Source organism: Triturus cristatus, chromosome 2_2 (genome assembly GCF_964204655.1).
Source record: "Triturus cristatus chromosome 2_2, aTriCri1.1, whole genome shotgun sequence".
NCBI classification, from domain to species: domain Eukaryota; kingdom Metazoa; phylum Chordata; class Amphibia; order Caudata; family Salamandridae; genus Triturus; species Triturus cristatus.
The window spans coordinates 990377587-990391413 of record NC_140582.1 but is presented as its reverse complement, the minus strand read 5'-3'; the positions used below and the strand labels follow the sequence as shown (position 1 = coordinate 990391413).

The window sequence follows — 13827 nt, the reverse complement described above, 5'->3', positions numbered from 1 at the left end:
ATTGCATCAGCTCACTCTCAGACTCATTGTATTCCCCCCTCCATCTCACTCACCTCCTCCCTGAATCCTGATCCTGATCCTGACATTTTTACTGGGATCAAAATGCTGTGGACTTTAAAAACCCTATATGATGGTTGAGAACTTTCTGTAAGGCTAGTTACAAAGTTAAACAGAAAATACTTACACTAAATTACGTATGAATTCTATTGGGTTTCCGTTTTAGAGAAGATGCACAGGTGAACGCAGAATTTCCCACCTCATCAGACGGAGACGGAACGTAGTTTGTTAAAAGGAAGGATAGGTGCAGCTGATGACGTAAAAAAGATCCTTATGCAGAATAATCGGCAACTACGAAGTGCAATATCTAGGGCAATGCTATGTAACAGTGTTATTAATTGCCAAGTGTTAAAAATCATTTCTGTTCACAACGAAAAGTGCATTTTTAGTCAATAGACCCACATCTCGAATACCTCTGCAGACACTAGTGGGCAATATGACTGAATAATGAAAGCCACATTAGACTTCCATGTGGCAACTTTACGGAGGCTCACCTTAGAAGAAACTAGTTTGTTCATTTACTGTGGTGTGGATGACCAAGGAACAACAACAGTGAACTAGAGTTCTGAAAAGCTGGCAGACATTGTTTCTACTTGCGAGGAATTCAAAAAAATACCATGAGCTGTATCTGCAAAAATGCTATATAAGAATTGGTGCCCTCTTGCGGGTAGTATACTCCTTCCTCCCTTGATGGTTAGGTTCCTCCTACAGTCATTTGGTTGATGGATCAATAAATCAATCCAGTGACTTGTAGAGTGCAACTACTTACCCGTAAGGGTCTTAAGGCGCTGGGGTCGGGGGGCTGCTGGACCATCGAAGGCACTGTGGTTCAGTCGAAGAGCTAGTTCTTGAACTCCTTCCTGAACTGATGCAGTGAATGTGAATGCCTGAGTTGGAGGGGGGGGGTTTCCAGGTCTATGCTGCTAGGTAGGAGAAGGATCTTCTCCAGCCATTGCCCTGCGTATACGTGGATGGCAGACTGGGCCAGTTGGGTGGAGCGGAGGTCTCTGGTGGGTGCATGGAGTGCGAGGGGGTAGTTAAGGTACGCAGGTCCCGCGACATGTAGGCCTTTGTAGGCGTGTGAGGAGCTTGAAAGCGATTCTTTTGCTGACTGGGAGCCAGAGCAGGTCTTGGGTGTCTGGTGATGTGGCTGCGGCAGGGGACATTGAGGATAAGTCTGGCAGAGACGTTCTGAATGTTCTGCACTTTGAGGAGTTTCTGGGTGATGCCGGTGTAGAGTGGTTTGCCGTAGTCAATCTGCTGCTGATGAGTGCGTGGGTGGGTGACTGTCTTTATGGACTCAGTGGGGATCCACTTGATGATCTATCAGAGCAGGCATAGCGTCAGGAAACTGGATGATGTGAATGCGCTGATTTGGCGGCTCATGGTGAGCGAGGAGTCCAAGATGATGCAGAGGTTTCGTGCATGGTCTGTGGGTGTTGGGGTTCCATGTGCTGCGGGCCACGAGGAGTCTTCCCAGGCGGAGGGGGTGGAGGCCATATGAGAACTTTGGTCTTCTCCGAGTTGAGCTTGAGGCAGTTGTTCATCCAGGTGGTCACAGCCTTCATCCCGTCGTTGAAGTTGTTCTCGGCGACTGTGGGTTTGTTGGTGAGGGAGAGAGTCAGCTGGGTGTCATCGGCGTAGGAGAATATGTTGAGTCTGTGGTTCCGGACTATGGCTGCGAGCGGGGCCATGTAGAGGTTGAAGAAAGAAGGGTTCAGGGAGGAGTACAGAGGCACTCCGCAGTTGATCTCTGTGGGTTCAGAGTGGAACGGTGGTAGTCTGACTGTGTTCGGCCAGGAAGGGAGGAGCAGATCAATTCCAGGGCTTTGTCGCAGATGCCAGCGTCATGGATTCTTGTGTATAGGGTGCGGTGAGAGACCATATCGAATGCGGCCCAGAGATACAGGAGGATGAAGGCTGCAGTTTCGCCTCAGTCGAGTAGGGTGCGGACATCGCCTGTGGCAATGAGGGAGGTGGTCTCGGTACGGTGGTTGCTTCGGAAGACGGATTGGGAGAGGTCCAGGATGTGGTTCATTTTGATAAGCTCTGAGAGTTGGGCATTGAGGACATTGATGAGACATGGGCTGCACCTGCACACTTTTGGGTGGGACTTGACCACATACACTAAAAGTGACATTTCAAGAACCCCCAAACGTACCTGCAACCTTCCAGAGAAGGCTAGCAAGAATCCAGGAACCCATGTCTAGAAATGCAAGTACTGATAGCACGAAACACTGGTGATAAACATTTTTGTACTTGTGAGTAATTCAAAAATACTATGAAGTGCATTTATCATAACGCAACAGGTGCTTAATGTAATGCTCCTTTCTACATTCCCTTAATTAAAAATTATGCTGTCCAAGAGATGAGGAAGTCTAGTGGGTAGTGAACAGAAGAATAGAAAATTTGACTTCAAAAAAGGAAACTTTAAGTGAAGAAATAGAACATCTGTAAGGTGAGTGAACTGGTGTTGTAGCCGAAATGGCTACATTACCATCAGCTTGTATTAATAAACTCACACCGATTCCAGTGGTGGATTTATTAATACATGCACCCAGAGGGCACCTTACAGGTGCCCCCTTAAAACCTACCAGTTTCTAGTGTGCTGGCCGCCACCACAGCCAAGTTTCTGGCCTCCAGGGGTGAGAACCCGCGCTCTTGGGACTTCGGGAACAAAGCCAGATCTGGAGAGGGTATTTCACACTCCCTCCACAGGATGACCAGTAAATTAGCATTCTCAGACAGGGAACTTCCCACAGCCTTTGGTATGAGAATCTGGCTTCCCTCAGAGGTGAAAAGATGCCACCCCCTGACCAGGGCCCATTTGGCACCTGGACAGGCATGAAAAGTAGTAGTCATAGGCGTGTTCACCCTCAGGCTACTTACATTCCTAGGGTAGACTACCTGATGTGGACACATTTTAAAAGTCTGCCATCTTGGTGATGGCAGAATTAGGAACTCTGGGACAGGGTTATGCCCACTTCCCACATAAAGTGATCATATAGGGGGCGTAGTGACCCCAAGGGTAAGTAGCCCATTGGCTACTAACCTTCACTCCCCTCCATCTATTATTTAAGGTAGTCCCTAGAACCAGGAAATCGGATTCCTGACGACCTAACAAGGAGGACAATGCAGAGCAGGGAAATGCAAGGACTATGGAGACAGTGCAACATGGCTGAAAGTACAAAAAAAGTGCTATGATGCGGTCAACTAATTTTTTTAAGTCATGTTGTACAGAAGCACAGCTTGTCAATGTTTTTAAGCCATGGCTCAAATAGAGTTCAATGTATCATCGTGCATTTTACTTTTAGTCATGCTGCACAGCAGCCACGCTGCTATACAACATGGCTTAGAAAAAAAACCTTGACAAAACTAATAGATAACGCACTGGCAAGACCTACTGGCTTGCCAAAGCTTATTTTTCCTGGTTTGAGGAGATGGATAAGCACCAAAGCGGGAGGGGGCGAGGCAAGCAGAGACACAGAGAGAGACACAGAGAGAGACACAGAGAGAGACACAGAGAGAGACACAGAGAGAGACACAGAGAGAGACACAGAGAGAGACACAGAGAGAGACACAGAGAGAGACACAGAGAGAGACACAGAGAGAGACACAGAGAGAGAGACAGAGAGAGAGACAGAGAGAGAGACAGAGTCTCCACTATTTAAAATACGCGGGAGCCCACCCCGCGTTTCACCACCAAAGCCCGAGCCAGCCACAGCGACCAGGATAAGTGCCGGACGCTGGGCGAGGCCGAGAGGCGGAGGCTGCCGCGGCCACCAATGGCAGCGCGGCAGAAGGAGGAGGCGACCCGGAAGTGCACGGGGCTCCCGAGAGCTGAGGGAAGCCCCGGACATGCCTTACAGGATCCCCAGAGTCTGCCCCAAGTCCCGGGGAGGCCAGAGAAGTCCCGACAACGTGACCGGGCGAAGAGGAGAGGTGGTTGGCAGGCCCCCATGGCTGGAGAGAGCCCTGCACGCCGCGAGGAGACCGGGAGAAGTAAGGCCGGTCCCGCAGCGAAGAGGAGAGAGTCCTCGAGGAGTGGGAGGGGCTCTCCAGATGCCTGCATGCCGAGCGAGGGAACAGAGCAGAGTCCAGCCTCCAGAACAGCCCGGTGAGTGGGGGCTGCTGAGGGCACACGAGGGTCTTTTGCCCAGTAGGAGCCTGTTGAACGGGGCCCCTCAGGCACACTTGGTGCAATTGCCTATTTCTCGAGTGGCCCTGCCTGGTAGAGGGCCACTCCAACATGGGGCATACGCTTTACGTAGGGCCCCAGTGGAGGGCCCACAGGGGCCCGTGTCCCCCCACATCTTGAGGCACATTGTCGGTGCCTGAGCCGTCCCGCCGTTGCAAGCCGCTTCAATGAAGGGGGCAGTTCGGGGTAGAGAGCCCCTGGGGGCTCTAAGGGCGCAGTCGTGCCAGAGGCCATTTGGTGATCCCAGCTGCACAGCAATTAGTGGGCAGCTGCTATGTTTAGGCTGTCAGTTATTTGGGGGCATGTTTTCTGAAGTTCGGAGTGGAATGCACTCCTTTGTCCCCTTGATTTCACAGCTGCGCAGCACTTAGTGCCAGCTGCAACGTTTAGGTTGGCGCAATTGTGCACCCCTGACTCCTGCTGCATTGGCAGCGCGCCCTGACTTTTGGACTCAGGGCATTTGAGCCCCTTAGAGATGGCCAGTTGGCCAAGGGGACTGTTAGATTTATGGGGTGCCTGGCCATGATGTGGTTTATGTGGTGCTAGGAAATGTAGTTTATATAGTATGTTTTATGCACCCCGATTTATGCTTCTAGATGCGATTTTATGATTATGAGGTTTTACCTACCGTTGCATTCTTCAGTGCTGCCGCAGTGCATTTTGAACAGTTAGGGAAAGATGTATTACTTAATAGTTTGAAGCAGTCTTAATACACGAAAAGGCGGTTTACATGCTGGGCTTCAGCTCATGACAGTAGATATTCCAACATGAGACGATTATGTTTTTTCTTCATTAAAAACAGTCTATGTCTACCAAAGAACAATTATACGAAAACACCTGTTCCTAGAACTGCAATTAAACTATTAGCAATTATCTACCTCCAGATGCGATGTAGAATCCACTGGGAGCATACTTGGCAACAACAACTGGATGAGCGTGCTCGGTGTAGACGTCAGCAATTGATGGATTCTAAGGGAGACATAAGTAATGTTCATGGTTTATTTTTAATTACCTGTACATAAGGGATTAAACTTACATTTTTTTTTTTTTTTTTTACAACGCATCTTCAGCCTAAAAAAAAAAAAAAAGTCCAAGTGATTCCTAAACTTGGAATATTTGATGGTTTGCTTGCTCTGCGTTAACCAGATTGTAAACAAAAATGTAGGGAACACGCATAAAAGCCATCTTTCCAATCTGGATTTTACATCATGCAGATCACATCAGATGTCAGTACGTTGCACTGAGACAGTAAGACGTCTCGACAACAGCAAGCACACACCCTGCAGATGCATAAAATTGCCAACGGACACACTTTCCAAATAAGTAGAAAAGCATTTAAAGCACAAAAGGTTTCAATTGCTTTTCGAATAAATCACAGAGTGAAAGGCTACACACAAACTAACTTGCAATCAAATCACGTGCTGCTAAAAATATCCAGCGATAGCTTATTCTCGCGTCCTAATCAGAAGTTCATGGAGAAATACATCGCATATTTTGTTGCCATTCAGTAGTTGGGAAAGAGAAAGGACTAAACAAATGAATTCCTGTTCTTCAAAAATAAGGTAAATGAGCAGTTTTACATAAATGTAACAAGTAAATCTACGACATTAATGTAGTGTAAAATTAACTGAAAGGTAGATTCAAAAATAAAAAATCAAAGCCAAATCTGCTCATGGTATCATTAGAAGCTGGTGGCGTTGCAGTCAAGCTTCCGGTTTGTGAAGGAAAATGTTAAAGCCATTGTGGAATGGCAAGTCTGGTCCTGACCATACACTTTCAGGTATGTGCCTGGAATGCCAGTAGGTATTTCATGCATGTGTGCGCAAGACAGACAAAAGGATGTCAAATAGTGTGATGGAAACACCCTAAGTAGGACATTTGCACAGTGAACAGGCAGGATTAAAAAAAATAACTTTGAATACATGGTTTTACTTTTATGTCTCAAACTAACACCATCACCATGCAACTTTCTACAAAGGCAGAAACACTCGCTGGTGTCGGTCGACAGTCAATTATGAACGAAGCACAGTTTAGAACCCCTTTTAGGACGTCACAGCATAATTCAGAGAGACCATACATTTAGTGTTTTTAACACTCGAGGAATCACTGATCGAAATCCTGAGATGCAAATCAGGCTCTCCAGAGGATCCCTGCCCTGCCAAGGTTTTTAGATCATTGGCTCACTTGCTAAATCAGGCACTGTACCACAACTGGAACATCTCGCTAAAAACAAGCACTTTTTCAGACATCTGAAAACAAGCATTTTTACTACAATTACTGAAAAAAAATCTAATGCTGATCCAGCTGTGCTCAGCAATTTTTGACCGATCTCCCTCTTGCCTGCACCTGCAAAAATGCTAGAGAAACTGGTGCAACAACAGCTAGCCAAGCTCATAGAGTTCAGTTCAGATTAGCGCACTGAGACCGCTTTGGTTGACGTACCTGAATCCGTGAGAAAGACGGTGGATGCTGACGCTTCAGCCATGCTAGTCTTTTTAGATCTATCGGCAGCATTCGACACGGTGCAGCACTCAATCCTACTGGGTAGACTGAATCAGCTGGGTATTTGGGAGCTGGCACTCCTGGATTTGGTTCTATCTTAAAGAGCACTCACAACAGGTCTTTCTCCCACCATTTCGATCTGCATCAAAAACCCTTACTGTTTTGAGCCCACTGCTCTTTAATATCTACTTGGTGCCACTCTCTTCTCTCATTGCATCATGGGAGTAAAAGAAGTTTCCTATGCCGATGATATTCAGTTAGTGTTCTCGTTTAAAGAGCAATCCGAGGCTACCTTCTATAGATTCAAGGAGTGCCTGAAGGAGATTTCCAAATGGACGAACAGTAATTGCCTGAAATTAAATGCAGACAAGATGGAGGTACTGTTTTTTAAGTCAGGCTCTCCTGCGTGCTTCTGGTGGCCTGCAGTACTGGGCTCACTGCCGGTCCTGGCGAAGACCGCAAGAAATCTAGGCATCAAGTGGGAAACTGATCTCTCTTTTACAGCTCAAGTACATCAGATCTCTTAAGCGTCCTTTGGGAAGCTGAGAATCATAAGAAAATTCATTTACTTACTGCTGGAGGACAGCCGCAGGATCATAGTCCATGCGCTGGTGACTTCTCACTTGGACTACGCCAATAGTCTATATCTGGGGCTGCCAGCCTACCTGATTTATAGACTACAGATGGTTCAGAACACAGTGGCAAGACTAACTCGACGTTTCCCGTTCCGCCATCATATTTCCACAAACTTGAGGCAGTTACTCTGGCTCAGAGGTAGCTAAGAGGATAGAATGCAAGGCATTGACCTTGGCTTTCCGAGCTACCTGTAACTTGGGCCCAGGTTACCTTAAGCTTAGACTCAGCCCGTATCAATAGGAATGGACTTTGAGATCTTACTACTAGTGTCTGCTCTGTGACCCCCCTCGCTATGAGTCTCGACACGGGTGGGGGGGCGGGGTGGGGGGGGGGGTGGTCTTTCGTGGTCAGGACCGTCAAACTGTGGAAGTCAGTGCCACCTAATTTGCGCCAGATAGAGTTGGAACAAGAGTTCAGGAAGACCATAAAAACCTGGCTCTTTAGTCAAGGGTAGCTCTACGGGCTGGCTGCAATCTCCACGTAGCGCTAGGACACCTCTATTTGAGGTAGCTGTGGGCTCTATAAATGTTTATTATATTATAGATCTTGATGAAAGGACAGACAATCTATCACTACAAGTGATAAGAATGGGCTTGGACTTTGGTCAGGGTTCAATTTAGGCTTAAAGGGTAACTGATGTTTTTAGTTCTAAAGCACGTTCGTCCAAAGTCATCTTGGCCCTAGGAGTGCTAAATGCATCTGTATCAGAGCAAGCCCTTAGTTAAGCTTTTGCTAAATTTATCAAGGTACGAGCAACTACAGAAGTCCTGAGGAAGAACATTGCACTGCAGACAGCTCAACCTCCGAAAGATCACCTCTCACGGTTAAAACCTAGGATTATAATCACCATTTGGCTCTTGCATCAAACGTAGTTACCAGGGACCAGTGTATTGATTATATACTTCAGACGAGGGGCGAACACCAGAATAGGAGGGAAAGCCATCAAATAAGCCAGCAATTGAGTGAGACTAAAACGAAGCATTGGTAAGGAATGGGTGGGCTGTTGGCCACTATAAATTGACAATAGTTGTAGAGTTTGTGCTGTCTGGTAGGCGGGACCTTAACGCAGGAAACCTCTGCAGTGGCATAGAGAATATAGATTTCTGATCTAAGAGTCCTCCCAGAAACGTATAGGATTATCACACTTGAGAGAAAGTGGGGGTAATTACGGTAGTAGAGCCAATGCATAAAAGAAAGTCTTGAACAGTAATTCTTTCTTGTAACTGGCAACTAATGCAGTTCCTGCAGTGCTGGAAAGCCATAAAAATAGTGGAGTCGAGCGGCGCAGAGTTCAGTGGAGTCGAGCGGCGCAAAGTTCAGTGGAGTCGAGCGGCGCAAAGTTCAGTGGAGTCGAGCGGCGCAGAGTAAAGTAGCATAGAAAGGTGCGAAATAGAGCGCAGGGGAGCGCAGGGGCGTGCGAGCGCAGGGGCGTGCGAGCGCAGGGGCGTGCGAGCGCAGGGGCGTTCTGCAGAGTAGATTGGTATGGTCTAGACTGGAGTTATGTGCAGTGGTGCGGAGTGGAGCAGTGCGGTGAAGAGCAGTGCGGTACAAAGTGGAGTGGCGCGGTGCACAGTGGAGTGGCGCGGTGCGGTACCACACTGCCATTACAGACTATACATTTTACGGTCTCGACTGCAGGACATTGTGGGAGACAAGCCGCAAATCTGTGGTGCCGTACACGGCAATAACAGAACTGCAAGGACCCTGGAATTTGAGGCACCTACATCGGTTCCTCGAGTGAGAACTGCCCCAGAAGAACATGTAATGGACATTACCTCCAAGAATAAAAAGTGTGTAATTAATAACCACTTGACTGTGATCTGATTAATTAACTTGGATGCAGGTCACTCATGGTTTAATAAGGAGATATATGCAGAAGTCCAGGAATGAGACATAAAATATCTTTTCATCAGAAACCAATACTGAATTGCATTTGCTTTTATAATGCAGATATGGCTTATTGCTCACCCGGAGTTCTAACATGTGCCCAGTGGTTCAGATATTTGGCCCTGATGGAGCTTTAAGGTGAAACGCATTGGCAGCGCGATTTTGGAAATCTATCATAAAAAAAAATTCTGCATCAACCTTCAAGACTTACGATCATGTATCTACACTAAATGTGTTAATCTATAATTATTCCTGTTAACTCATTTCTGGTATACAAATGTGTGTAATGTAAGGTCAATGTGCAGCTGACCACTGCGGTGGGCAACGGTTTTTCTGCTTGTTCTTTTTAGGTCTCGCCCAGGCAGCGCACATGCGCTGTCTCTCCGAGACATCAAGTAATCTGTTAAAGGGATGAAACTCCGCCTTCTGCCGGGGAATTTCTCATGCTGCTTGTTATTTGTAAACACTGGCACTGCTTTTCTTTATAGGGCTTATAATTGGCTGTAGATCCGACTACAGTTTCCGTCCGCTCTTCTAGTTAATCTGTGTCTGAGGGGAACTTTCTTAACCATCCACAGACCGACATAAGTTACGGGCGCAGCACTTCATGCGCCGGGGTGTCTCGCTGAATCGATTTGCAATTGCAGCCCGCGATGTTGCGAAAAACGAGCAAAGTTGACTTCTTTTCTGTTTCTGAATAATTTGCTTCCTTCCCCGCCTGCTGGTGAAGAAATCCCGTGGATGGCTGGTTGCATTTCCTCCAAGGTCGCGCGCCACTTTCTTCAGTAGGGGACGTGACAGCCCGCGCACGTCTTTTAAGATGGAAATCAGCCCTGCGCACGGCCTGGAAGGTGGCGTTAGCCGATAACATTTTATTATGTTCTTGCTTTTTTCTGCAAATGCTAGTTTCACGTTGGCAGCACCCGCACTTCACCTTTAGCCATGTTAAGCTAAAGCGGAGGTGCCGCGATTGATGAAAAAGTAAAGAAATAGAAAAAATTAGTGGCCGCCATTTTTTTCTTCCATTCGTTTATTCCTTGCTGGTTTGGTGTGACGTAGGAGAGTCTGCTGCTAGCTCGGGCAGAGCGCGGACAGCCTCCCCTGCAAGCCGCCCGTTAATATTTATTTTAAGCTCTTGTTCAGGCTGTCACGCTTTCCCCTAGTCCCCCAACAATAGCGATAACCGGAAGGTGCAAAAAGGGTAGGGGCCCCATGTCAACCCCGGCCAGACGGCGGCTCATGCGAGACAGGCAAAGGGGCGCTCACCAAGTAGCTGCTTCCCTCTTCGTGGCGTGTTGGGGCCAATGTGCAGAGTGTGGTTTTAATAGCGACAATAAAAGGTGACGCTTTGTTTAGCTGGCGCTGGTGTTAACTTACATTTATTATTTAATTTCTATTACAAAGTGCACATTGAACTGCTTCTTGGCGCTTATTGATAAAACCGGTTAGTATTATCCTACGTAATGGCCCTCATTACACATCGAAAAATTTAAATACTTACTTGGCCCAGTCACTATTTAAACCCGTGACATGTAAGGTATATATTCAAACCTCTGCGGTAGGTGCATTAATACACCGAGCTACCTTAGAAACATAATTGCCTAGTCAATGCTGTTGGTATAACTGTCTGAAACAAAGAGATGAGTTTATGTTCACTAAAAGGCGGAGTCGAAGCATGCGCTTTGACCTTTAGCGCTCCACATATCGGCCCAGTAGCTAGCGCATTTACCCAATGAGGGTCCCAGGGTCTCCACAACCCATCCGCCGTTTCAGCCCAGCCATCTGTGTTTTCAAAAGGACAAGCTGACAAAACACTGCAAACCTACCGCATTTCATAAGAGCAAAAGGAAATGTCTCTGCGTCATACAACAATACACAAAAGGTAATCAAATAAACAAACGCCAGGCTCTGTATTTGCATCTTTACCTTCGCGGTACACTGAGGTTTCAGTTTCTCACAATTTACACTATTTACTCTCGCAGGCTGTGGCTTGTTTCCGCTTTGTACCTGTGTTTATATTGTTTTTAATGACACTTTGTGCCATTGAAACAGATTACACTTGTTGGCACCTTGGGGAACGCAGTCTAATTCAGATATTGGGTTTTGTACGAGCACAGCAGTTTAACATTTTTTATTTTTTTTAATGTTTTACACAATTGCCCTATTTGTCGACATCTTGCTTTCCTGTTTGGCTCGTTCTCTGTGGCAGGTAACCATCTAACCACCACGTGAAGCAAGCAGAAACAAGGGGAATTATGGTCATTTCACATCACAACGCACATCCAATGCATGGGAACATTCTAACAGTTGGTCTATACATAGACTTCTGTACTTGAAGTACAAATGCTGTGCTAGGCAGTGTGCTCTCAAAACGTATTTTCATTTGCAATGCCAATAGCTTAAATTCACGTAAATGCGAGACTTATTACATTGCAAATGCTTGTTTTTATTGTAGTGACTCTCTCAGGCTGTGCGGCATTGAATACACTGGCTCAATTGCCTTTCTTTGCTTAGTACTCAGAACTTTTTTTCTCAGTTCAGTCATGCACAGGTCTAACATCTGTCCCGATACCTACATTTCTACTTTTCCTCAGAGTAGGACTTAAGTAGCGGGTGGATTGTGCCTCGACTCGCAGCTCACCACTCCCGGGATTTCCACCCAGAACTTCCCTCCCTCTGCCCAATACAAATGCGCCCATTATATAGGGAGAATCAATATTGTGCTGGAGGGGATAGCGCTCTAGCAGTAGATAGGTCAAGTGGTTAGGCCATGAACACTATCTTAACACAACAGTAATGCATTAGCGAAGAAAGCATTAACTGTGTTGCTGCAGCACACTCTAATATTACCAGCCAGATGTACTTTTAAACTTGCGGTTGAATGAGGTAGAGTGATTTTATAGAATTTGTAAGCCTCACTGCATTCTGTACTTTACTTCACAGTCCTGTTGGGCACAAGTCTGCCCTCTCTTCTGCTTTGACATTTAGCTTCCCCAGAGTCGGAGTGAAATAGAGTTCTGGTAGCATCCACCCCTACTCCCAGCTTACCACTCCTGGGTTTTTAGGTCTGCCTGATCCAGCGCATGCGCTGGTCTGGCGAGACTTATTGAGAGGGCTCCAAAAAGTGCTACCAGGCCAGCCTAGAGCTACAGTGCATGTGCGCGGGCGCCGTGCTTTACCGTGATTACTTTCAGTTTCGCGGCCGCTTTGATGTTTGATCGTGATCGCGATCAGTTTCACTTTCGCGGCCGCTTTGCATAGCCAATAGGTCTCGTTTGGGACCTTATAAGTATTTAGTTATGCAACTGTTGCATGGCTAAACACTTATAAGGTCCCAAAGGCGAGACCTATTGGCTATGCCAATGCTTGTTCTTCTAGTCGTTCTCTCCCACTGTCATGTACTGCGGTGCCCACCATATTCCAGTACTGGGCTGGAAGGCAATCGCCTTAGCAGTGGAAGATCACACAGTAGGACCCTCCAGACAATTTTAACACAACAGCAGAGTGCCTGCACCAAAGGAAAGCTAGACCCTTGGTCAGTTCTCTACAGATCACACATCTTGGTTTAGTTGTTCGGCTTCTATGCTGTATCAAGTCAACCACGGTGGCAAATCTTGCAAAGCCCCTGAAGACGCTTTTACTTGCCTAGCATGACCTGTGACATGCAGTATTTGAGGATTCTCCGTTTCCCCCAACACAACCCCAATATTATTAAAGCTAGATACTCTCATTTCTAATCACAAACTTAATTGGTTTTTAATTATCGTTAAATCTTTACCTAAACACAGTTTCGATGTATAGAACTTTTAAGAAACACAAAAACAAATGTCTTTTTTGAGTGGGACCTCGCTTAAAGAAAATTTGCTCCGGTATCTTGCCGCCACCATCCTGAGGGCTACTCAATCCCCCAAAAAGATTATATCATAGGCACAGGTGGAGGCAATGCTGCTATTCATTGCTCACAATAAACTAGTACTAAACGGAGTGGTTTTGTCCTAAACGGAAGGGAATGTTTGTTCTTTTCTCTAAAATAAACTCTCACTCTCGTATTAGCCGACATAGGAGCCACAAAAAAGGACTACATATCCCAGGATCCTCTGCTGCTGGCGAGGGAGCAGGCTAAACATTGGCAACTGCTTGCATGCTGTTAAGTAATCCAGGCGAGCAGTAGAGAATGTAGAAGTAGTTTATTCGAGTAGAAATACAGCATCAACAGGGAGCGTCCAGTGCCATCAATATCCAACCTCCACCTGACCCAAAGAGCACGGCACGGACCTTACACTCTAGAATGAATAAAGAATGTGGGGCCGTGCCGAGAACATGGTTGCCAAAGTAAAAAACATAGCAACCATGTACACAACACATGCGCTATAAAGCAGAGCTGCACCCCCACTGTGATAAAAAGAGGCAGGGCAGGGTCATCTCCCTTGGTTTTCCTACAAAGCAATTTTCCGATTCCTGTTGATGAACAGCAGCACACCACCGGTAAAGTCAATTAGTAGTAATAATTATTATCTGTGAAATTATATATCAGGCTATGTTATTAT

The 13827-nt window shown here is 46.5% G+C and overlaps 1 protein-coding gene across 1 annotated transcript in view; it reads right to left on the bottom strand.

Moving 5' to 3' along the window:
- WDR1 (WD repeat domain 1) overlaps positions 1 to 13827 on the bottom strand; it is a 347946-nt gene that overhangs the window by 301233 nt on the left and 32886 nt on the right. The window contains exon 3 of the mRNA XM_085642417.1: positions 5134 to 5224. Coding sequence (XP_085498543.1) covers positions 5134 to 5224 — 91 coding nt within the window. The remainder of the gene's footprint in view (positions 1 to 5133; positions 5225 to 13827) is intronic.